Source organism: Neltuma alba, unplaced genomic scaffold (assembly GCF_004799145.2).
Source record: "Neltuma alba isolate B1F8T4 unplaced genomic scaffold, ASM479914v2 tig00013343_pilon, whole genome shotgun sequence".
In the NCBI taxonomy this organism is placed as follows: Eukaryota; Viridiplantae; Streptophyta; class Magnoliopsida; order Fabales; family Fabaceae; genus Neltuma; species Neltuma alba.
In genome coordinates, this window is record NW_021637613.1 from 165085 (window position 1) to 190386 (window position 25302).

General features: G+C 37.3%; 4 protein-coding genes across 5 annotated transcripts; 2 read left to right on the forward strand and 2 right to left on the reverse strand.

Moving 5' to 3' along the window:
* The first annotated feature begins 1969 nt into the window (after positions 1-1969).
* On the forward strand, positions 1970-19042 carry LOC114736539 (mitochondrial phosphate carrier protein 3, mitochondrial). 2 transcript variants are annotated; one of them, XM_028924391.1, is made up of 7 exons: positions 2049-2764; positions 14961-15366; positions 16154-16515; positions 16638-16681; positions 18094-18308; positions 18431-18555; positions 18638-19042. In XM_028924391.1, the coding sequence occupies exons 1-7, from the start codon at positions 2400-2402 to the stop codon at positions 18708-18710; spliced, it is 1590 nt and encodes a 529-aa protein (XP_028780224.1). In that variant the 5' UTR covers positions 2049-2399; the 3' UTR covers positions 18711-19042. The 2 variants fall into 2 exon arrangements, with proteins under 2 accessions (XP_028780225.1, XP_028780224.1); XM_028924392.1 differs by lacking the exons at positions 14961-15366; positions 16154-16515; positions 16638-16681; ... (1 more) ...; positions 18431-18555; positions 18638-19042 and adding an exon at positions 4552-5571 and having other exon boundaries at positions 1970-2948.
* LOC114736537 (pentatricopeptide repeat-containing protein At3g26782, mitochondrial) lies at positions 7647-10006 on the forward strand. The gene is made up of 2 exons (XM_028924390.1): positions 7647-8648; positions 8816-10006. Exons 1-2 carry the CDS (start codon positions 7707-7709, stop codon positions 9857-9859), a joined length of 1986 nt encoding a protein of 661 aa, XP_028780223.1. The 5' UTR covers positions 7647-7706; the 3' UTR covers positions 9860-10006.
* Positions 10108-11860, reverse strand: LOC114736542 (protein NETWORKED 1A-like). Its single transcript, XM_028924397.1, has 2 exons — positions 11755-11860; positions 10108-11187 (listed from the first exon to the last, which is right to left on the reverse strand). Exons 1-2 carry the CDS (start codon positions 11816-11818, stop codon positions 10355-10357), a joined length of 897 nt encoding a protein of 298 aa, XP_028780230.1. The 5' UTR covers positions 11819-11860; the 3' UTR covers positions 10108-10354.
* Positions 19043-19645: 603 nt separating the features above from the next.
* LOC114736540 (V-type proton ATPase subunit C) lies at positions 19646-23884 on the reverse strand. The gene is made up of 11 exons (XM_028924393.1): positions 23663-23884; positions 23514-23582; positions 23172-23299; positions 22974-23073; positions 22156-22223; positions 21929-22070; positions 21569-21685; positions 21238-21363; positions 20807-20890; positions 20631-20710; positions 19646-20277 (listed from the first exon to the last, which is right to left on the reverse strand). Exons 1-11 carry the CDS (start codon positions 23774-23776, stop codon positions 20175-20177), a joined length of 1131 nt encoding a protein of 376 aa, XP_028780226.1. The 5' UTR covers positions 23777-23884; the 3' UTR covers positions 19646-20174.
* Between the last annotated feature and the right edge of the window lie 1418 nt (positions 23885-25302).

Genomic DNA, 25302 nt, shown 5'->3' on the forward strand with positions numbered 1-25302 from the left:
ATTTTTTAAAATATTCTTGTTAGTTACATGTAAGTTGGTCGCGTCATCATGGGATAAAGAGGACTGATCGATGCATTTTACCTGCACCCGCCCTGTTATCTGCCTCGGGATCTCTCGCGCCTTAGGGTATGTTTGGCTCAATGAGAGGAAGGAGAGGGGAGGGATTTTAATGGAGGGAAGGGGAGGGGAGGGGAGTGGAAGGATTTTAATATTATCTTGTTTGGATTTATAAAAAAAGAGAGGAGGGGAGGGAAAAATATTTTAATATGGACAATTTTGCTCTTATTTCATTTAAAGCGTGGGCATAATGGTCACAACATGACAAAATATGGACATAATGGTCATAATATGACAAAATATTATCCTTTCCCTCCAAATCCTCCCAATTTCGGAGGGGAGGTTGAAGAGGGGAGGGGAGGGGAAATTTTAAAATTTTTTCCCTCCCCTCCTAAAATTTGTGTGTTGCCAAATAAGGGGAAATGATTAAAATCCTTCCCCTCCCTCTTAAATCTCTTGTATCAAACACACCCTTACGCGCCCATAGTTGTTCTTCTTTTTACTGCCCCTTGCTACTACTGAACAGTTAACTCTTTCCTTATGACCCCACTATCCACTTCTCTGAACACCCCAATTTTAGCAGCCCCTCCTGATCCGGGCAACAAGACAGTCTAAGCCAAACACATGCGTCTTATTCATTCATTTTTTTCAATTAAGTAACAACAGGACTCCAGAGTAACTGGACAGGACTTACCTGTATGCTTTTTATGCTGTTCCGCAATCGACACTGGATTTTCCCTCCCTTTAATAATTAGATAATTAATTTAAAAAAATTAATTAAGTTAGTTAAATATAACAAACATATGTTGATTTTTCAAAATTATTGTCTTAATATAAAAATATTCCAATTCAGACATCGAAAAGGTCAAAATCAATGGTAGAAAGTGATGTTTAATTTGGTATTTTGTAATTGTAGTTAAAAGATAAAATGCTTTTGTATGAAAAAAATTTATTAACAAGATCTGAATTGGTAATGATAAGTGTTAAATAGCAAATGACAAAAAATATACTAATAATAACAAGTTATTTATTAATAAGTTGTGAATTAACAATAATAAGTATTGAATAACCAATAACAAGAAATTCATCGACAGTAACAAGTTTGATAATTTTTTTTAAAAATATTTGGTACAAGGGTACTTTAATTGTTTGACTATATTTGTAAAATACCTAATTAGGATCTGTTTTTTTTTTTTTTAGAATTTTGATCTCTCATGTGCTTGAATTGAAATATTGTAATTTCTAACTTTTTTTATGTCACTTTTCCTATTAAGAAACAGAGGTAGTATATTTTTTACACTCACCTTCCACCTCATCAGCTTCTTTTAAATCTTTTTTCAGGCCTGAGAAGCTACATTTTTGTTAAATGAAAATAAAATTAAAAGAAACCGTAGTTAGTAATTAAAAAAAATAAAGTAATGCATTTTGTTACAAAAAATCACAAAAAAAGCCGTCAAAATTAAAAAATTATATTCGTTATCATAATCTATACTAATATTATAATAAGTTCCTGTTTATAATTTTTTAATTTTAGCCGCTTTTTTTGTGATTTTTCCTTTTGTTTATTAAACGCAAAATATCTTCTCATTGTCATTGAAGATTTGAATTTGATTGTGACGCAGTCCCATATTAAGCATAGGCGCCTGTTCATTGCAGATATCGCTTCCTTTCTTGGTAAAAAAAAAAAAGAAAAAAGAAAAGAAAAGATATCGCTTCCTTTTATAGGGAGAGAGGGAGAGTTTATCCCATCAATCAGAAAAACAAAATAAAAAAATATAAACGAAAAAGAAGGTAAATTTTGGCAGGAATAAATTGAAGGCCCCCATTATCCGAAAGATCCTTCTTTCGAAGAAGGATAAAAATCTGAAATCTGAGACTAAAACGTTAATTCTTTCGACCCGGAGGTGGCTTAGTCTTCGGCTTCAACTTCAGATTAGTAGATTTAGCTTTACTGAGTGATGGGTTCAATCCCGAGTCTAACTGAATGAAAATTCACAACAAAACACTACAGGAAAAGACGCCGATATCTGCTTTTCATCGAGTCCATTCACACTCCGTGCTAGTTTGCGGCGAAATCCCGCTCCCCCCCCCCCCCAGTCCTCAAAGCTCCGTGCCAATATCTTCGTTTCTGATTTTTCAGCTTTCCGTAGATCTTACCTCTCTCCCTCTATTAGTCCACTTTCAGTTTCAAACATGTCCATTCTCGATTTGTTAAGGTTTTCGACCGACTAAGAATTCTCTACGCGTGTGTACAATGCGCTGCGCTTCAAATCTGAATAATATAGTTTGCATCTGGACGGGATCGGCGGGATCGTTTCGACACGAGTTTTGAATCGGCTGCAATGGGTTCGAACCAGTCCGCACAAGTAATCAAGGAGAGCGACGAGGAAGAGGAAGAAGACGACGATGAGAGGAACATCAACGGCGAGAGGGATAGGTTGGAATCGGATAATCATTTGTTGAAGAAAGTGTTAGAGCAAGAACCGGAGATGCTACCGTGCCGCGCATCAGCGTCGCCACTATCCCCGCAGCTTTCTTCCTTGGGAACGCCTCGTCTTGGTCCCTCCATCAAGGTCTGGGATCCTTACAATGTCTTGGCTCCGCCGCCGCCTCTGCCACCGCCTCCAGTGTTCTCGAGGAGCTTCTCCGCGAACGCAATTGATGATGACCAGACGGTGACGGAGGTGTATCTGATCAGCCATGGAGAGTGTGAATTGAATTTGAGGCCGGATTTGGTGGGGGGTAGGTGCCCCGGGGCGGCGTTAACGCCCAATGGGAAGCGACAGGCGAGGGCTTTGGCGGTGTTTTTGAAGTCGCAGGGTGTTCGGTTCAGTGCTGTGTTCTCTTCACCATTGGATCGGGCACGGTCAACGGCAGTCTCTGTCTGCAAGGTACGCATTAAACAATCTTCATATGCTTGGTTTGATTTCAGTAAATGTTTTGAAGCATCTTTTTTTTTCTTTTGGGCCCCGGGGGGGGGGGTCTTAGAAATGAACTGTACAAAATTCTAGTTATATTACGCCTGATTGCCTACTCGTAAAGAATTGATGATCTGAAAAACATAAACATGGGAGCGGAAGGCGGTGAAGTGACATTGGTTTTACAATCTCGAGTTTATATGGAAGGAGAAATAATCGAAAATCATCGTTGGTTTATCGTTGATCTAGATGGCAACTTTGCCGGTGGTCATCCAGGGCTGATCATCTGAGTTTCCATTATATATGTTATTTACAACATCTGCATGTTTCACTTCCTCAAGACATCTTTCAAATGAACGGGATAAAAACCATCTGAGTGTTTGTATCAGTGACGATAGCATATCTTAGTGATAGCTTGTTGGTTTTCGGCTCTAATATATGTCAGACCGTACTTTTCTTCACATAGACTGCTTTTTTCCCCCCGCCAACTCTACATACAGACTGTACTAGAATATGAAATGCTGATAAATTCTCTTGCAAAAATATACTCTTGGGTCTTGGTTTCTCAGCTATAACTTCCACCTACTAGCAACTCAGCAGTGAAGGGAGAAAGATAGAGTAGGAAATAGTGATATAGGGAAGCTTGTTGCTATTTTTTTGTTCCATCTCTTATTTTCATGGTGAATTGAGATTACTCATATACCGCTTTAAAACTGTGTTGGAGATGATGTGATGAAATAAATCTGAGATGAAAGATGTGGAAGGATTTTAAGAGAACATTTCTTGTGTTGGAAAGGCACTTAAAACTGATACTCAGCATCAGGACAGGCACTTAAATAGATGAGGTGCTTATATCCTATTTCTTGCTTATAACACTCAAGTAAAAACAATCCCTTATCAACACCGTACTCGATATTTTCAGTTGCAGTGAAGATGGATGTGCTTATTCTCACGTTGAAATATCAGCAGGTAAGTATGAGATGGAACAGACGTGTTTATGAAATTGGAGAGGAAAATGAAAAGAAATGATGAAAGATGTCACAGGCTCACAGCAAACAGCGCTGTTTATACTGTTTCTATTGATTGCTTGAAGTCATTTTTTCATACAATCAAAGCAGACTAACTGATGCAGAAATTGTCATAACCTTGAAAAGTTAACATCTTTGGTGTTCAATGATAGGCAGTTAAGGGCATGGGATGTCCTAAGTTCCTCAACAAAATTATTTAGGACGCTAATGGACTTGAATCAGTGGTGAAGAGCTGGGAGTTTGGGCAATTCTCATTTGACTCTAGAGTCGAACATAGGACTGAAGAATTGTGTTAGTTACCTTCTAGCTATAAGACACATGCAACGATGAAGTTCGGCTTTGATTGAGAAAGAAGTGTGCGTATAATTGTTTTGTACTGAACTTTTTTGTTTTTAAATTTGTTTAATTTTTTGTGATAATTTTGTGTTGAACTTTACTCGCCTTTGGAATTTCACTTGGATGAATGAAGCATTGCTGATGTGAAATGTAAATATTATGTTACGAAACTTAGTGGTTTAAACCTCATTGTATAAAACTTCTGTTGCCAGGAGATCAATTTTTCCGAGGAACAGATTCAATCATCAGATGCTCTTGAAGAGATGAGTCAAGGGAATTGGGAGGGATGTTCTCGATCAGACGTCTATACACCTGAGATGTTGAGCTTAATTGATAGGTTCCAGCCAGATTTCACTGCACCGTCTGGAGAATCACTTAGACAGGTGGAATTCCGGATGATTCACTTCTTAAATGGAATCCTGGGACTGCCTGAAAAACTGAGGTTAGATCTCTCCTCCCATCAAAATGAAAGCCAGGCATTTGCACAGCACAGCTCCCATTCTTTGAACAACTCAGTTCACGAGCAAGATGGATCTCCTCTTCATCCGACCCACTGGGATTTACTCCACAGGCATCATCGGCCAGGACTATCAAGGAAAAAATCTGGTAAGAGCAGGTTACAGTTTGTGACGACTACTGGAGATGAGATTGAAGATGAAATTTCTCCTATTGAAGTGAACCACCAAACTTCCTTGCATAATTCAAGTTTCAGCAGCTTTTCGGCTCCTGTTTCACATATTGGTGTCTTCACTCATTCGGTGCCAATTAAGTGTCTCCTGACAGGGCTTCTTGGATGCAGCCCTCTGATGTCACATAAAATCTGCATAGATGATTCTTCAGTGACTGTGTTGCAGCATTCTTTGAAAGCTGGTTGGCAGATAAAAAGGCTCAATGACACAGCCCACCTTAGGCTTCTATAATTAAGGGAAGCTTCACTCACAGAAACCTGAAGTTCGATATTGCTTGGATTTATAAATTTAGCGTGGTTGTTGTTGCTATTCACATGACTTGGCAGCTCTTGTTGTAGCCTTTTATTTAATTCTGCAGTAGTCAACTCCCAACGATATGGTGCAGGAGTTGAATTGTTGTATCAATTCTTTTGATTTGTAGCACTTCTCAAGTTGAAGCTATACATCTACATGCCATATATTTCATGTACTACTATAAAGGGTGAAATTTTGAAACTGAAGAACTTTGATGAGCCTTCTTTTCCCCCATCAGTTTAGATCCAAGGATCAGATATTTTTCATGCAGTCTTATTCTTCCAACGCTATATGAATGGGACCACAGGCTAGGGATGCCTGTTTTGTTTATCTTGTATTTATCACCAACTCGATTATAGTACGTACCATACCGTGTGGATCAGGCATACAATGAATGTTGTCGTGCGGGCCTCACTTGATAGGTAAAATTCCAATTAATATTGCCATCATTTCCTTTCCTTTATCGTACGAGATGCTATTCTCCTCTTGAGAATTTTCACCCTTCCTGTAGAGTCTTTCATCTTTTGGTTTCGGAAAATCCTCCTCCTCCTCCTCCTCATAATATTTTCAGAAATGAGAATAGATCTGAATATAATCATCATATGGGGGGGGGGGAGTTGTCCTGTCCACGTGGCCCATGTCACATGGGGTAGCGTACTAGGCAGCAATTCCTAGCCGACAGAATCGGCCCCCTTTGGTTAAAAAGCAAAAACCTTGAGCATGTGAAATAACCTTATCTTGGCAGCATTACTCGGCACTGGCTTGTCCCCTCCGTAGGTTCAGCGTAACGGAATCTCCTGTAGTGATGACTACAGACTAAATAAATATGGATGCACAATGGGACAACCGAAATATCGGTCCTCCACCTACCCCGTGATGCTCACCAATTGCACCAACTGACACATCTATCCTGATCTACACCATTTGCTTATCTCCCCTCACTTCCTTTGCTACTTGCTTTGCTCTGCATCCTTCTGATTAGTTCAGTTCTTCACTAGTTCATGGCTTCTATCCCTCCATTCGTCTTCCTTGTCTTTTCCACTGTCTTCTTTGCCAATTCACAAGTTCTCCTATCCACTGCTGATCATCCAAGAGCAACTTCAGCTTCTCCAGCAGTTTCACCCTACGTCACTGCGCCTAATATCTCTTCATTCTTTCCTCGTCCCACGGGTGCCGATCAGGGAACTCCGAGTTCTGCAGTGTCTCCTCAGGTAGAAGCACCAGCGCCGAGTTCCGGCGAGTTTGTTGGGAAGATGTTTTCCGGTTCAACTAGGTTGGATTGCTCGACTGCCATTGTTGGGGTCCTGCTTATCTCTAGTTTCATACTAACAATCCTGGTTGTTTGAGGCCGCTGGTTTTTTTTTTTAGACGTTGAAGATAATTTTCACTTTTTCACCTATCAAGTAGGAAGTGTTGTTCCCCTTAATTTTCTTCTATGTTCAAATAACGTTCTTGCTGAAGACAAGTGATGAGCCCGTTTTATGCGGCGCATCTTGCCAATTTAATTGAGTGTTGGTAAATCAAATGATATCATTCTTGACTTCTTGTTTCATACTTCATAAGGTTTGAGCCTTTCAAAGCATTTAATTTGTGACATATACGTATATGTATATTTTTTTTTTTTGACCACAAGGTCAAGACCAATAACAAAATTTTTATGGAGAAAATTAAAGAAATCATATCCCAATGTTTTTATTATTAAAATATTAAATCGATTAATATATTCATTTAATATGAAAATAAATCAAATCAACAATCATGATAGCGATGCGATAAAAGTAATTTAATAGTGGTCTCACGTTCAGCCATTATCAACGGCTAATGGTGATGTTTAACATGACACCATAAAAGGCAACGAATAATGTTTCAACTTTCGATTAAAAAATCCAATACCTACTCAATTTTTGCAGAGCAAAACTCCCAAAAAAGTATTTTCATAGTATTCTAGTTATAAAAACTAGTTGATTAATTTGAGGATATTAAAAAAATAAGTTAAGTTGATTATTTATAATAAATAAGTGTTGTCTTTTTCAAGATATTCTTACTAATCAAGTGTACTGATTAGAATTATAATTATTAAAAAAAATATTTTTAAAAAAATAAATAAATATGAAAAATAAAATATATTAGGATTTTATATTTAAAATTAAAATAAAAATCAAATATGCTTCTATACTGAGAAAAAAGAGAAGTTAGTATAATCAAATTATAAATATAAACGTGTTTTCGGCTGCTTGTAATGCTGCACAATTTCCTTTCGTAATCGTCACTGCTCCCAATCCACAAGCTGCGCGCGAATTCCAGCAACTAGAACCTTTTCAAACTGCAAATTGGGAGCCTGAGATTGACAAAAGTAACAAAACACCTGTCAATTACACGAATGAATGAAGAGATCAGTATCCGACTCATTTCTACTCAGATTCCGATGCGGAGCTTATAGGAAACAATACTCAACTTCGACCACCGCCAACCTCACGACCTGGTTCAACAAGTATGTTGACCAAACAAGCATCTCGTCTTGGAACACAGTCATTGCCGATTTTGCTCGAAGCGGCGATTCCGTTGAGGCTCTTCGCGCCTTCTCATCTATGCGAAAGCTTGCTCTGCACCCGAATCGTTCGACCTTTCCTTGCGCCATTAAATCCTGCTCTGCCCTTTTTGATCTTCACGCGGGCAAGCAAATCCATCAACAAGCGTTAATCTTTGGCTTTGAATCGAACCTTTTTGTATCGTCCTCTCTGATTGACATGTACTCGAAGTGTGGCGAGTTGATGGATGCAAGAACACTGTTTGATGAAATTCCTACGAGAAACGTGGTCTCTTGGACGTCCATGATTGTTGGTTACGTCCAAAGTAGCCATGCCCACGAAGCAATATGCTTGTTTAAGGAATTACTGGCTGAGGAGAGCGAGAATGTAATGGGCGAAGAAGTTTTGGTTGATTCGGTCGCTCTAGCTTCGGTTTTATCAGCTTGTTCTCGTGTAGGCTCGAAGAGAATGACCGAAGTGGTTCATGGTTTTGTTACAAAAAGGGGCTTTGTGGGGTATTCAGGAATCTGCAATACTTTGATGGATGCATACGCCAAATGTGGGGAGCTAGATATTTCGAGGCAACTGTTTGACGGGATGGGTGCAAAGGATACTGTTTCTTGGAACTCTATGATTGCTGAATATGCACGACACGGGTTGTCTGCCGAGGCATTCCAAATTTTCAGTGACATGGTAAAATGCGGTAATGTCATCTACAACGCTGTGACATTGTCTGCTGTATTATTAGCCTGTGCACATTCAGGAGCTCTGCGAGTGGGGAAGTGCATACATGATCAGGTGCATGGTATTTCTATTTTCTTTTGCCCATTCACTTGTTAATGGTTCTGTAAATCCATTTTGTTCACGATGAAATATGCAGTAATCATTCATCAAGTTTTTGTCCAAATAATAATTTTTTCTACGTCTGTTCAATCATACTACATATCTGTTGCCTTTTATTTTAGGTAATAAAGATGGCTCTGGAAGACGATGTGTTTATAGGTACTTCTATTATTGACATGTATTGCAAATGTGGGAGGGTTGATATGGCTAGGAAGGCATTCGATCGCATGAAAGCGAAGAATATTAAGTCATGGACTGCTATGATCGCTGGTTATGGAATGCATGGCTATGGTAAAGATGCTATGGAAGTCTTCTACAAGATGATAAGGTCAGGAGTCAAACCAAATCACGTTACTTTTGTGTCAGTGTTAGCTGCCTGCAGCCATGCTGGTCTTTTGGAAGAAGGCTGGCATTGGTTTAATAGAATGTTCCATGACTTTGATGTTGAACCTGGGATTGAGCATTACTCATGCATGGTGGATCTCCTTGGGCGTGCTGGTTACCTTAATGAGGCCTATTGTTTGATAAAGGAGATGAAGGTTAGGCCTGATTTTATAATCTGGGGCTCCCTTCTTGGAGCATGTAGGATTCACAAGAACGTGGAGCTAGGGGAGATCTCTGCAAGAAAATTATTCGAGTTAGACTCAAGTAATTGTGGGTACTTTGTGCTACTCTCCAATATTTATGCTGATGCCGGAAGGTGGGAAGATGTTGAGAGGATGAGAATAAACATGAAGAGACATGGATTACTTAAAACCCCGGGGTTCAGTGTAGTTGAACTTAAAGGTAGGGTACATGTGTTTTTAGTTGGAGACAAAGAGCATCCTCAGCATAAGACGCTTTATGAATATTTGGACCAATTGAATATAAAGCTGCAAGAATTCGGCTACGTACCAAATGTAACGTCAGTGCTTCATGATGTGGATGAAGAAGAGAAAGGAATGGTTCTAAGAGTTCACAGTGAGAAACTAGCTGTTGCCTTCGGAATCATAAATTCGGTTCCTGGTACAACAATCCAGGTGATAAAAAATCTTCGAGTTTGCAGTGACTGCCATACTGTAATTAAGCTGATCTCCAAAATAGTGAATCGGGAAATTGTGATCAGAGATGCCAAGCGATTTCATCATTTTAAGGATGGGCTATGCTCATGTGGAGACTACTGGTGACTGCAGTGATAATGAAGGGAATAGGAATATTTGCTGTTGTTTTCTCCATCAACGAGGCCTGAACAGAAGCATATTGCACATGCCTTTATATTTACTTCGTAATGATACTCATCTAAATTGAAGACTAACCAATTTGCTAAGGACTGATCGGAGAATCAGATACTTTGCATAAGAACGGTGACGTGGTTTTAAGGCTGGTTTTTCCAGATGATTGGTTTCCAGTTCATAGACATATACCCAAATGTCTTGGCATAAAAAATACAGTATATATATAACTGAGTACAGGGTCTTCCAAGGGAGAAATTTTATTCCTAATACGTCATTCATTTATATTGAAATCATTGTGAACCCGAAAATTTTGTAGTAAGCTAAATTGCCCTCAATACCACGCTTATTTGATTGTGGGAAAGACAAAGCATCTCCGTTGAAAAATTGGTGAAGTTCTTCTGGAATATATCGTGACCATTATTTTGCATTTTTGCTTGGAACTAGATATCATGTGGAACAGCCTCCGAAGAGCTTGCTCACAGATATTCTTCCACGTCGTGAAATCTGTGGTTGATCCCGTTGTGAATCAGCATTTGAGTATCTTGAAGAAATCTGAAGGGCCTTGTTCTCACGTTTCAATGCTTCAATCTCTAAGTGGAGCTTTTTAATGGTTTCCCTCTTCTCATCATTTCTTCTCACCAACTCTACCAGTTGTTGCAGATTCTCTTCTACAAGTTGTGTGATTTGAAAATCTACCCCAGACCACGTTTTGCCAAATTTGCGATGAGTTGTCGATGGATCTTCCATTTTTTGACTTGTTTCAAAGCCCTCGATCTCCATAAGAAATTTTTCATTGATGGAAAAATCGGTCATTATTTCTTCTTGGGTGCCTTGGCATTCCAATCCTGCTTTAAACATCATGCTGCTTTGCTTAACAGTTGATATCAGTTCATCATATTCATCTTCTAGCTTGTTTATTTGTCCAAAATTGAGGTCTGTACCATCAAATTTCATATCAGGACCTCTGACAATAGATTTTAGACGACAATTGAAGGCATCCTCAAGTTGTTGGTCTTGTATGTTCCCCGTTGCTTTTTCGTTGCAGATAGCACAGAGGGTTGTTGTTGTATTAGAAGATGAAGAGGACCCTGAATGAGAGGGATGAGGTGATTCAGACCTCAATTGGTCATATGCTATGGCTAAAGCCCGGTAAGATTTTCCTAACTCTTCAAGCACCTGTTTGATATCTCTTCTCCCTTTCTGATGCATGTCAGCTTCTTGATCTGCACAGTAGTCCTCTTTTAAAATGGTCGTGATGGCCATCATTTTCGTATCCAAATCTGCAAATTAGTCAAATATACTGGAATTTCTGAATGGAAAATACAGCAGAACAAGGATTTTATGAGAATGCAATAATCAGTTACCTTTTGGTCAACTCTTACAAGTTCCAACTAGGTGGGACAACCGAGTTTTAATCTTGAAATAGGGATGGGAGGAGTCTTCTTATGGAGAAGGCTAAAGGGGTTCTAGGAAGCTAATTTCTTTTCTTTAGATGTTTGATGACTTTTTTGTCTTTTGTTCTTCATCTGATTGAGTTGCTCAAGACTTAATTTACAGCTAAAATTTTGGAAATTTAACACAGGCAGCTTTTTGTGTGATTTTCTGGACCAGAACAGTTTCGAGGAGAATTGATTGACTTCAAATATTTCGGCTGTAGGCTCTAGCATACGTCAAAGTTCAAACGCAACCACCCTCATTCACCCTCGCATGGTTTTAATGCCCAAAACGAAGTCAAAGTAGAACAACACGTACAAGACCAAGAGTGGCGAGACAATAGTATTCCGAAGCCTAACAACTTTATTATTAAAAAAATAATCTCAAAAAGCGTGTGTTAGAGAGAGAGGAACCTGATATAGTTGTCTGAAGCCATTGAGACTGGTGAGAATGATCAGAACTTGATTTATTCTCCATGAAAGCTGTGCTGTCTCAGAAGAACATTGTAATTAAGACAATCAGAGAGGGCAGAACAATGTGTAGAGAAGCAAGTTAAATCGAAAAGCGCAGGTTGTGATCGTGTGCTTAACGGGTAACCAACGTTAAGCAGATTCTTTGTCAACTTCGGAAGCATTCTAAGGTAGAGGTCTTTGTTCCTCTATGCTTTTAGGCTTCTAATTTACCCTATTTGAGTACCATTAATCCGCTGATTGATCCTCCGTTAGCCCGTTAATTTTGTTTATACTCTTTAATACGCAAATATCAGGTCATGACTGGCCCATTTGTAGCGACATTACGCAGTCCATTTATTTTCATACAGCGGATCTTTGAGCTGATCCCCACGGGCACAGCTGTTTCTCATGGAAATCGGTGAAAAGAAAAATTAATAAAATATTTCACATTAAAAATTATCATTATTGTTAGTTTGTTGCGTAATTGATGTGATTTTTATCAAATTTATTAAAACTAAGTAAATCTATTTTTCAATAAGTTCTTGTAAATAATAATTAGCCATGGTGTTTTCTGTGTGGCAATTTACAGTCATGCTTATATATGTAATCATAATTATAACCTAATCGCAAAAAGTTCAATAGACCATTAATCATGTGGTTGCCAAAATCAATTGAGAAAATCATCATCATCATCATTTATGCTAGTTCAGGTAATCCCGTTCATAGAATTCGAGAACTTTCATTTTTTTTTGCTAGCGAATTAGAAAATTTATTCTTATGGATTTACCGCCTCCGGTTCTAATTATAAGAGCCAATTGATTAATTTAAGGAGATTAAGAAAACAAGTTGAGTTAATTATTTGTCCTAAATAGGTGTTGTCTTTTTTAAAATATCATTGTTAATTAAGTGTATTGACTAGAACTATCATTGTTAAAAGGGCTGCTTTGGAAAAAAATGTATAAATATGAGAGACAAAGTGGATTTGGGTCTTATATTTAAGACCAAAATAAAAGTCAAACAGGATCTTATATTATGAGCGAGGTAGTATTCTACAATATACACCTTATTCAAATGCAAGTCTTCCAAGCCACGTTCCATTCACTTGAAATAACAAGATTAGTTCGTAATTTTACATATAATCATATTAACTTATTTTTTGGCAATTCATTTTTTAATCAAGGCAATGCGCATCTTTAATGTACTATTTTTTGGTCAAAATATCGTTGTATCAAGATGGGGAGGAAATAAGCACAACAACTTGTAAGCACAACCATTTGTAAAAAAATACTAATCCGGTTCTTAATATAAGAACTAGTTGATTGATTTGAGTAGATTAAGAAAACTAGTTAAGTTAGTTATTTGCAATAAACATGTGTTATCTTTCTTAAAACATTCTTACTAATCAAGTATATCGGCTAGAACTACTATTAGTATAAGGATTATTTTAGAAAAATAGATAAATATGAGACATAAAGTGAATTAGGATCTTACATTTAGGATCAAAATAAAAATCAAACGAGTTTTTATATTAATAATGAGAGGTAGTATTATGCAAAACAAATACCACAAAATTACGTTGCAACTAGGTGTGAGACGTCAAGTTTTGAAAGGGAAAAAATGATTTTACTTCATTTTTTAATATAAAAGCTAGTTGACTAATTTAAGTAAATTAAAAAGTTAAATTAGTTATTTGTAATAAACATGTGTTGTTTTTCTTAAAATATCATTGTTCATCATGTGTATTAACCAGAACTATCATGTAATATGTGTAATTACTATAAGGACTACTTTGAAAAAAAATAAACATGAGAGACTAAATGAATTAGAGTTTTATATTTAAAACCAAATTAAAAGTTAAAAAAATTCTTATATTAAGCATCGACATAGTGAGGTTGCTTTATACAAAATTTATACTCCTCCAATTCTTAATATATGACATGATTGTTGAGTTGATTTTGATCCTAGATATAAGACTTATTTATCATATTTATTAGTTTTTTTAAATTACTCCTATTGATACTCTATAAAACATAATCAAATAAAAGAGGAAGGAATGATATTAAGGAAGATGATTACAGTGTCTTGGAAAAAACATGTCATATTTCTTATAATTAACTAACTTATATAAATTTTTTAATTTAATTAAATTAATTAAATAAATCTTATATTAACAATAAGAAAAGTACTATTATAATGGAAATGTGTCTCCCCTAGGGGCGGGGGGACTCAATGGTAGTTAAAAAAAAGTGTAGTAAAAATTTCTAGCATAATACAATTAAACCGGGGTGCGTAGAGCATCAAACACAGGGAAGTCAAGTGGCTCGTATCGGAAAATAATAAAAGAACGGGGGAAGTCAAGTGGTGAAGCGAAGTTATGGGAGGGAAGACGCAAGTTGGGGGACGCAAGGGGAGGGGTAGGGGGCGGAATTGATGCTCCCAAGATGTGGAGAGAGAATATACCCTGCCGGTGCGCTGGCTTTGCTGGGCCTTTGTTTTGTTTGACCAGCTCGCTGGGTCTTTGTTGGCAACCCCGCCTCATTAATCTAATATCCATCATTGCCACTTATTATCCCTCCTAATTACACATTCACGCCCTCTTGCCCATTCATTTTGATTTTTGCCCACAGCCAACGTCCTCGTTCTCCCCGTTTAAGCCCTGTACCCCAGATTCTTTCGTTATAACATAAAAGTATGATTTCCTAAATTGCGTATACTTTCTTGTTAGGAAGAGTCGAGTTTATAAAACTCCCATATAGCTAGGCAGAGTTGGCATAAGATTATTATTTTCATGCCCTTATGTTAATAATTCAATAATCGTGAGTAGCCAAGGTACTCACAAATTTTATTTATCAAATACTTTCTTTAGAAACATTGATGACCACCAAACTTGTGGCTTGAAAGACTTTTTAGTTTTTTTATATAAGTAACCATGACAATGACTAGAACTCTAGCAGCAGTCTCAAGTATTTCAGGACATTTTCAAAAATCTCCGAGGGACACCTCAAACAGAGCCGCTTTTACATTTCTAGTATTTTTAGTTACAGATGGTGCCAGGATGGTAATTAGAGGCAAATAAGCAGGGCATTTGATGTGGAACAAACTCTGCATATAAATACGCGAGGGTTGGCCTTTGGGCACGGAGACCGGAAGAAGGAGCCGAGCAACAGAGAGCGTTTGGCAGTCAGAGATTGGGTGTGCGTCTCTGGCATTCAATTGAAGTCTCCGACACACCCTCGCTTCCTCATTCATCGCTCTTCCTCCATGGCTCTCTTGGACAGCTCACGCCGCAACTCTTTGATTCCTACCTTCCTCTACTCCTCTTCTTCCTCCCCCAAAACCCTGCCTCTTCAGAAGATGCTCCACTCTAACCCCGCCGCCGCCTCATTACCGGCCTCCAATTTCGAAGTCGGATCGCCCAGGCCTAACTTCATGATTCCGTCTCCAAGTGAGCCCGGCAAGATCGAGATGTACTCGCCCGCCTTCTATACTGCTTGTACCTTCGGTGGAATTCTCAGCTGTGGTCTCACTCACACGGCGGTTACACCTCTTGACCTTGTCAAGTGTAATATGCAGGTCCTTTTCTCTCTCGATCTGGCATTTATTATGAAATTAACACTAAACAGCACTTTTGCTTGGTTATTCTTTGATCTATTAGCATTATGTTTCCCGATGAGTTAGATCTGCGCTTTATATTTAACTCCTTCTGATTGTTATTCTTTTATGAGCATTTGAGAATTTTTTGGGCTTATTGGACCGATCTACGAATCGTGATTTGTTCCCTTCCTTTATGTCAGATTTATTCCTTGATTTATTTTTGCTTCCCCCCTAAATTTGGGGACCTTTTGATCTTGACCTTAGGCCGTATTTCCACCAGCGCTTTGCACCAATGAGATGCTGAATTGATTGTGTTTGAGTTTTATTTAGGGGCAGTTCGAGCCTCCATTCCAGTTAGCTTGGAAATTAGTTTACCGTTCTGTACATAGATTGACCTTCTTGTGCTGCGTGTATAGTGGTGTATTGTTGATCCCAGGCTTGTCTGACGGAATATTTTATTTTCTTAACCTTGATGATCTTGATCGACGATATCCCAGATTATAAAGAAATACGCGGTTGCATATTAAATTTTACTATTGTACGCATGTATTTTTAGTGATCCGAAGTGGAGTGAAGGAAGAGACGTAAGCGATGTTGTGGTTATGAGATTGTCCATATGATTTCTTTGTATATGCTTTCATTTTGATATCGCAAGCTATGATGTTTGTTGGCCTCTAGTTTTTACTTGAATGGAATACTACTTGCCATCTTACATACATAGTTGAACTTTCAACATTTCTTTAAGATCTTCAATTATTAATTTCAGATTGACCCTGCAAAGTACAAAAGCATCTCGTCTGGATTTGGAGTATTGCTTAAGGAGCAGGGATTAAGGGGTTTCTTCAGAGGGTGGGTGCCAACCTTGCTTGGCTACAGCGCTCAGGGTGCTTGCAAATTTGGATTTTATGAGTTCTTTAAGAAGTATTATTCTGATATTGCCGGTCCAGAGTATGCGGCCAAGTACAAGACCTTGATCTACCTTGCTGGTTCAGCATCTGCTGAGTTTATTGCTGATGTTGCGCTCTGCCCTTTTGAGGCTGTAAAGGTTCGAGTTCAAACTCAGCCTGGTTTCGCCAGAGGTATGGCAGATGGTCTCCCAAAATTCATTAGATCTGAAGGAGCCTTGGGGTATGCTTTTGAACGCTTTGAACTCTTCAGCTGTTTTATTTATGGATGATGTATAATTTAATCGCAAATGTTTCTGCATGATAGGATGCATATCTAATGATTTTTTTTTTTTTAAATTTCAGGCTGTACAAGGGAATTGTTCCTCTGTGGGGACGACAGATCCCATGTAAGTACTTTGTAGACTGTAGTGTGAACTCTGTATGCTATGACTTGAAGTTTACGCTTTCATGCTATTTTGGCTGCTTGTATGTTGGTCAGCGTACCTCAAATTGGTTTTGAAGGCAATGATTTTTACTTTAGAGTCTTTATTATCCCATAAGCGCCAGTGCGTGACATATATTATCATTTTCTGCTCATTTTAGCGCGGACTTGTTCCTGCTGCTTTTATTTTGATGACTGGAAGGTCCTCAGTACATATTTTCTGATGGAGATTGGATAATAATTTTGTTACGTGGGAATAATAGTAGCTAAGGGGCTTAAGTTGTTAGAAGCTATGCAAACTCCTATAAATTTTTTTGTTAACGAAATTTTTTTAATTTCTGCATTCGTAGTGATCCTTGAGGATTAATATCAATGTGGGAGGGGAGTATTCTTGCCTGTCAATGATAGTTGTGGAGAGAAGGTTGGTTAAATAGGAATTTCCTAGTAATATAATTGAGGAGATAGGTGGCTAGCGATTTTATTTTATTTTATTTTTTTTAACGCTTGGCATGTTTTTGCTTATTTGTTATTTGAACAATTCAAATATTTCTTTTTTGGCTGCAATCCTGCTTCTGTTTAAGGAGTAAATGTATAAGACTAATTGGTCAAATTTAAGTTGCCAAGTTTTTGGATTAGTCTACACTCTTGGTTTTACTTTTTCTTTCTTTCTTTTTTCTCTTTTTGGTTGCCGGTAAAAAAACTCATCATTAGTGGCGTTGTATAATCATTTCTAATTTTATTAGCTCGATGAGGTGCCTTCATATTGCATATGGTTTGATTAATAATTCATATTTTTCATGGCTTATGAATGGTGCAACTTGCTACAAATTTGATGTTTTATATTGATTGTCATTTTATTGAAAATCAGAGGGGCATATACCATTGTAATTTATAGGTGTTATGCGTGACTTTAATTGGTTCTTGATCCAAGGTAGACTTTATGTGTAAATGATATATTTTCACTGGTATGACTGTTTTCTTTACTTTCTTTCCTTTTTTTTAATTTTATTTTACATTTTCTTTTTAACTGGATTGATGGTTGGAGCCAATACCTTGGGTTTTCAAAACACTGGAATTATTGTATTTGAGTTGGCCAAAAACTGTAGTTCTTGTTTTTTATTTGGTCACATACTTATGCCCAAATTAAAGTTGGGCTAATTGAGCGGGTGCTTGTTCAACCTTCTATTTATTAGAGCCTTCAACCATCAACTTTATACACATGATGTACCGCTTTCGGCTTTGGAAATATTACCCCGTTTCACCTTATTGTTCTAGTTACTAGCTTTAAATTGTAACATATTTGTTAATGGAAGCCTATGAATCTGACTCTGATGTATGGATTCGTAAGTGGAATGTTAATAACGGTCTTTCCTACAGATACAATGATGAAATTTGCTTCTTTTGAGACTATCGTTGAGATGATCTACAAGCATGCCATCCCCATGCCGAAGAATGAGTGCAGCAAGCCCCTGCAACTTGGTATCAGTTTTGCTGGCGGATATGTTGCTGGCGTGTTTTGTGCCATTGTATCTCATCCTGCTGACAACCTCGTCTCCTTCCTGAACAATGCCAAGGGAGCTACAGTTGGTGACGTGAGTGCTGGACTAATTATTTTTTTTGTGATAACATGACTCGTTAGATTCTATTGTGCGAAGTGTCTGGTGTTTCAGCTGCTTTGACAAGTTTCTTAAACGTGGTCGACTGTCTACTGCAGGCTGTGAAGAAACTTGGCTTGTGGGGTCTTTTCACCCGTGGACTCCCCCTTCGTATTGTTATGATCGGAACTCTCACTGGAGCTCAGTGGGGAATATATGACGCTTTCAAAGTTTTTGTGGGGCTGTAAGTTCTTAAAAATTCTGACTGTTTTATTTGTTTCAAGTTCTTTACGTGGAAGTGCTAATGAAGTTCCTTGGTTCCTCAGGCCAACCACTGGTGGCGTTGCTCCTGCCGCCGCCCCTGCCTCTCAGCTAGCCGAGGCTTCGAATCTCCAATGAAGCAAGATACGATTTCAATTTTACCCCCCTAGATAACGTAGAAAACCAACGCAGAGACAATAAATAAAAGAGAAAAAAGATTGCTTAAGTTGCCTGAGTTAACCTCAGGCTCGGTTGGGTAATATTTTTTTATATTCAGACTTTGGTTGTCAGTTTTCTTGTCTCTTGAGTAATTAATTTTTTGGGGATGGTTTTGCTCTCATCCTTAAAGCCAAACATTTCCTAGTTAGGGATCATTCATCCCATGGAAAATGGGATTACACTTTTCTGTCTAATCTCTGCAAAAATTTGGAGGCGTGCAATGCGTAAATTGACAATTTTTTTTTCGAGCAGTTTTTTTTTTTTTAAATGTTACTTAGCTCTTCTGGAGAGTGCTTATTTTGTTTTAGTTGGTTTTTGTTACCAATCATATGCTGGTCGGCTGACGCGCGTAATGTAATTTGGATATCCTATATTGACATTTCAAGAATAAGGTATTCTGATGTTCTGATTAGCAGTACGTTATTATCAAATACGTTTGTTACCATAATTTCGTTTAAAAAATCATGCGTTCTTGCAACTAAAAATATATTTGGGGGTTAAAAGGAAAATTACGATTACATTTTAACTATAAAAATACAAATTATTTTTACATCCTGTGCGCGGGCGGGACACGTGCCAAAATAAAAAATTGATGTTGGTAACAACTAAAATATAACAGCATTGCCGTGGGGTTTTATAACCCAAAATTTGGGCTCGCAAGATGTTTAGAGAGAAACAAGCAGTCACTATATGAAAGAGTTGATAGTTATGCACACCGAAAGCTTTCAGATGGAGTCACACCTTCAGTGAGGGTTGAAGAATTACTTAACATTGTCATCCAAAGATTTTTTGAACAAACAAAATGGCCTCTACAGATCTACCTGCAGTGATGTCCCAGATGCAATAAGTGAACGTATCGGATTCCATGCTCTAGCCAAAACGAGCAATGGACTACTAATATTGTTGAATGTTATAAACAGACGCACTTGCGCTACGTTACATCCCGCAAAGCATTTTTTCCAGGAAAAACAACCTGTTATTCCAAAGTTCCTCTTCAGGCAGCATAAGAAACCCATCTGGGTGGATGTCGCTGGATGCTAGGCTGGCTGGTAAATCGACCTAGGTTTGCCATATTGCATAAATTTAACAGAACATACACTAATTAAAGGGACATAACCAAATGTGTATAACAAATTTCATAGGGTAGACGAGAAAAGTCTGTAAAATAACTTAAAGATACAAATTGCAAATGATCATCCTGGAGCCCAGACCCTGCACTAAAATTCACCAGTCCCTCCGTCAAGTCTGAATGCTGCTCCAAACAATGAATGGAATTTGAACCAAATGTACGATATCTTCGATCCCCACCTGGCGTTATTGTTGTCCAAAGAAAAATACTATGCGGACTATGAAACATGAGATGGGGCTTATTTTTTTGAGCGCTCATACAAGATTGATAGTGACGGAGACGTATGGATGGGCATCAGAATCCCCTGCTAGACCGGTCATACCACCCCCTACTTCATCCTCAGTCTTCCAGTACGCACTGCAGAAAATAATAAAGGGACAAACTGAACAGTTATTACACGTATGGATAACAGACAAGACGCATAAAACTCCAGTCATTTTGCATCAAATCGCATTAAGGAAAACAGCATTTACTGTCCTTTCATCTGGCTTTGAAGTATACTCTTTTTCAACCCTTGCATGTTTTATCCGCATCCAAAGGAATAGGGGGAAAAAGCTTTTCTCTTTTCGGAAAAAAAGGGTGGTGTTAAAAAAGACGGGCAATTAGTGTGTGCCAAACAACTTCACAGAAGGTGGTCCATGGGTTTGTAAATGAAATGCTGAGGTCCATCAGCTATACCCATGCAGCGTATACATGAATTAGATACTTGCCTGTTTGCACTGTCACACAAGCCTTCAAGTATAGAACGTACTTTCTTCTCACTTTTGGCAGACGGAGCCAAGACAGCTGCCTGCAATCGAACAAGACCCAATGGTCAGAAATGAAGGTTTTAAGAAACAAAAGTGATAGGCAGCAAAAATTGTTAGGGCTAGAAGAGTGTGTGTACCAGGAAAGATGGTGGCAAACCATATCTCAGAATGCTCTCAGTAAATACACGTATAGCACAAAAGTGCATCCAGGAGCTGAAAACCTTCAGACGGAAAAGCAAACATAGCAAGTGAAGAATTAGAGCATCTATCGTAACAGCAAAGGCACCAATGTTTGGGAAACTTGTTAATACATTTTATGATATATGATGGCAAACAGCCAAAAATTCAAAGCAAATAAACCACAGAAAATATTAAAAAAATTGAGCACTACTTCATAATGCTAGCACAGACACATCAAGGTGTATTCCATTATATTGGTAATTTTGCAATTAACTAAACGTGTTTCTATGATCTTATTGGTTTCTCAGAACTCTTTATAGCCTATGAATTTAATTATCGAGGTGTATTTTCAAATATTTAATGAAATAATGAACAAATGGATAAATACCTCTCCATAACTGGTATAGCACCACTGCAAAAGAATTCCTCTTGTGCTTTCCTGATCCTGCACCAACTTCTCTAGCTCCTGCTTCCGACTTTCATGTGTTTCTTGACTGTACTCAAAATCACGAATCTAAATGCAATGACAAATAGGAAGTCACTAAAAACCTTCAATTAACTTAAGATTCAATAAAGTACAACTTAGCATTAGGCGCCCCATGCACTCCTGGATTCAGAGTACCTTAATAAGTTCCACAGTGTAAACCCTAAAAACAATCTAAATTTTCCAAAGATTAACAGATAGGCAAAAGTAAATGCAATTTATGCGCAGTACTTACTTGGAATCCTTTTTCACGTGCACTAGTTCTAAAATTGTCTGCAACACGTGTAAAGAGTGTTACAGTATAAAGAGCATACTCATTATCCTCATACAACAACTTGGAAGACCTGGGCACCTAAAAAGAATAATGTAATCAGAATAACAAATACACCATAACCAAAAAAATGAATATAGCAGCTCAAAAAACGTGAAACACGTACAGAAATAATCAAAGTTTCAAAATATTATTGAACATTTTAGATAAACCACAGGCACCGTCCAGCTATCAAAGAGGACAAAATTCAAAATCACACAATACAACTATTTCCAGAAAGTAGCAGAAGAAATTTGACATTGTTAGTAAATACGGTAACCTTACCACATAGTTTGTCAATGTTTCATAGCTTGAGAGCCAGTCCTTTTGAGAATACTTGGGAACAATTGCAAGTAGGGTAGTTAAATGTTCTGATGTTACAATATCCTCAGGTTTTACCAGGTTGGAAAGATCACGGACAGCTAAGCTGAAATAAACAGAAGTTTGTCAGCTAAGATAAAAATAAAATTGCAGAATTTAAAGCTATGATCAGTATTGAACAACATCTACACCTTCCAGTTTGCTTTCGGTTGATAGCATTTAGTTGACTGCGGATATTGTTATACTCAGCAACGCGAACCTACCAGATGGCAGTTGTAAGGCCCAAACAATCAATTCAATGTACATTTTAATTTATATGCATGACAGAAGGGGGAAAAATGCTAACTGTTTTAGCCTCTCACACCTTTCTAAAAATCATTTTGGCTATCTTTAAATAATAAAATTATAAATTTCTTGTAATAATGATCGATTCCAGTTCAATTGCTGGTCTTACGGTTGAACAAATTAATTGGTGAGTTAATAGCCTTTATTATACTTCCCCATCTGAAACAGGTTTTAAATCACTACCAAACTGCAGGTACGGCAGGCCCTTCAGGTCACTTCTTCCTTACTGAGCATATGCAAGAAAAGGAAAGGATAAACGGCTAAGACAAAGACAGACCCGAGAAATTGATGTCAAAGCAGATAAGGATGCATAAGTAGATATTTTATTGTTCCTCTAACATGTAAGTACCCTCATTCCAAACTAGCCCTTCCAAGAAAATACCAAAGAACAAAAAAAGACGGCCGCATTCCGAAGTACCAACTCTGACTCGCAAGCAGCAATTGATAACTAAATCAACCCAGAAAAGCCGCATACAAAGAGGCACTCAGCATCGCTCAGCTAGCAGTTAGCCAATAAGAAAAGCTAGACAGCTTAGAACTGTCATAAGTGAGTGATTTAGAACTGGAGAGACTAAAAGCAGCACATACAAATTATGAGCTACAATAGTGAATTGTCCTGAACTATAAGACAACTGTAACTAAAGTGCGGAGAAAATATAAAAACCTTCAGATCATCCTCAATCTTGGCCACTTGACCCTGAATACCATCCACAATCTCCTTCAACGGTGACATAGTCGGGTACTTCGCTTCATCCCAAACAAACCTGGAACCATCAAAATAACAGCTTCAGCACTCAACAAAAATACAACCGAAACAAGGACAGGCTAAATATTCAATGATCAAGTTGATCAATCAATAGACCTGGTCAAGTATGAATCGACTGGCACCCCGTCAACCGTCAGCCCGCTGCTCACAACGCCCGAAACTTTCTCCAATTCCTCAATCTGTCGCCTGATCTTGTGTGACACTCCTTCCATGAAACTGTTTGCCTGCAAACAATTTCAGCCTTGCATTTTTCAATCCACAAAACACAAATCGGCAAAGAACAATGAATCAAAGAAATCACACAATCCATATAGAAGCACCGAAACAGGTAAAGACAAAAAACTCGCATCTGAAATCATAAACGCGATCAACCATAGATCTACAAATAGTATAACAGGTTTGTAAACAACGTTAAGCTCAGAAATGTAGGAAATTCACCTTCACAAGATCATCGCTGAGAGAAAGAAGAGAATCTAGGGTTCCAACCCGGAGATTAGGTATGTCGAACTGCAATTGTAGAATTAAGCAGAGTTAAAGGAGATTAAGCACTGTGAGGGCAGATCTTGAGAAAGAGAATAATAGAGTACTCTGTAAAGAGGGGTATCGAAGGAATGCTTGGAGATTTGCTCCTGCAATTGAGCCCAGAGAGCAGATGCCGAATTTTGAACGGGGAGAGAGACTACCCAGTATCTGGTCGCCATTGTAGCTCTGGGTCGGACCTCCGATCACAGAGGAAAGGGGAGAGGGAATGGGAGAGACTGAACAGGCCGTTGGTCTAGTAGGCCGAGAGTTGGAAACTGTGATCGTTTTGTGCCATGCCCCCACTGCCCCCAGTGTTATAGTTCCCAAACAAGCGGTTAGAAGCTCCTTTGCACCATTTCAACGGATTGGTTTTACCCCCAAAAACAAATCATAAAATTTGCAGAGAAATTTAATTTTTTATTGTTATGATCTCCGGCAGCTGCTTCATCCGTCTTCGAGTATGAGCAACTTTTTCGGCCAAAAAAAGTGTAACCAAATTTTAATTAATCGACTCAGTTTGAAAAAAATAGTTTAGTTTAATAATTGTCTCAAATTAAAAATTTTGAACTAGAATACACTTGTGATTAATGTTTAATTTTCTTCTCTAAAAAGGTGTTTGGTTTAATTTAAAAATAGGGATAATTATTTGCAAGTCCTTATAGTTTCAACCAATTTTGAATCAGGTCCCTATAATTTTTTTTCTTTTTATCAAGTCCTTATATTTTCATCTGTTTTTAATTAGGTCCTTGCATTTATTTTTCTTTTTATCAAGTCCTTATAAAATCACCTTATTTTTAAGTAAGTCCCTGAATTTTTTATTCTTTATTTTATAAATTCTAGTAGTACTATTCTATAAACATAAAATAGTATATATTATGTAATATTAGTTTATAAACAATAATATTCTAAAAATAATGAATTATTATAATAATTTTATTTTTTTAGCAAAAAAATAATTGTTTTAAAAAAAATTTCCTAAATTAATTAATTATATTATTTATCTTTTATTATAATTATTAATATTTTATACTTCAGTATTAATTTATTTAATTAAGTTTATATTTAATTAATAAATAAAAATTAAAACTAGATGGACCTGATTAAAATTTTAGTGAAATTATAAGGATTTAATAAAAAGAAAAATAAATGCGAGGACCTAATTAAAAATAGATGAAAGTATAAGGACCTGATAAAAAGAAAAAAAACTATAAGGACTTAATTCAAAATTGGTTGAAACTATAAGGACTTGCAGATTAATTAACCCTTAAAAATATTTATAAAAAGTGCTTTCATATAAATCGAGACAAAGTTTCACTCACATAGTTATTTTGTATACTATTAACTTATTTTTAAAATTATGATTTAATTTCTACTCAAATACCTTCTAGTTTAACGATGCTCATTTAATAAAGAGTAGTTAATGAGGGATAATTTTGGAAAGACATTTTAAATGCATCTTAAATTGTGTTGGCTTGTAAAAAATACAGGAAACCATATGCCATAAAATAAATATCACATTATGGGGCAAAACAAGGAGTATCATATTATGTGAGTCGAGTCCGGGATCTTACAAGCTGGACTGATTTAAATAGTTGAATATGCCATAAAATAAAAATATCTATCCAATAATATATGATAAACTCTTATTGATGATTAGAATAAAATTATACAGCTGTACATTATCCAAAATCTGTAAAAATAACTT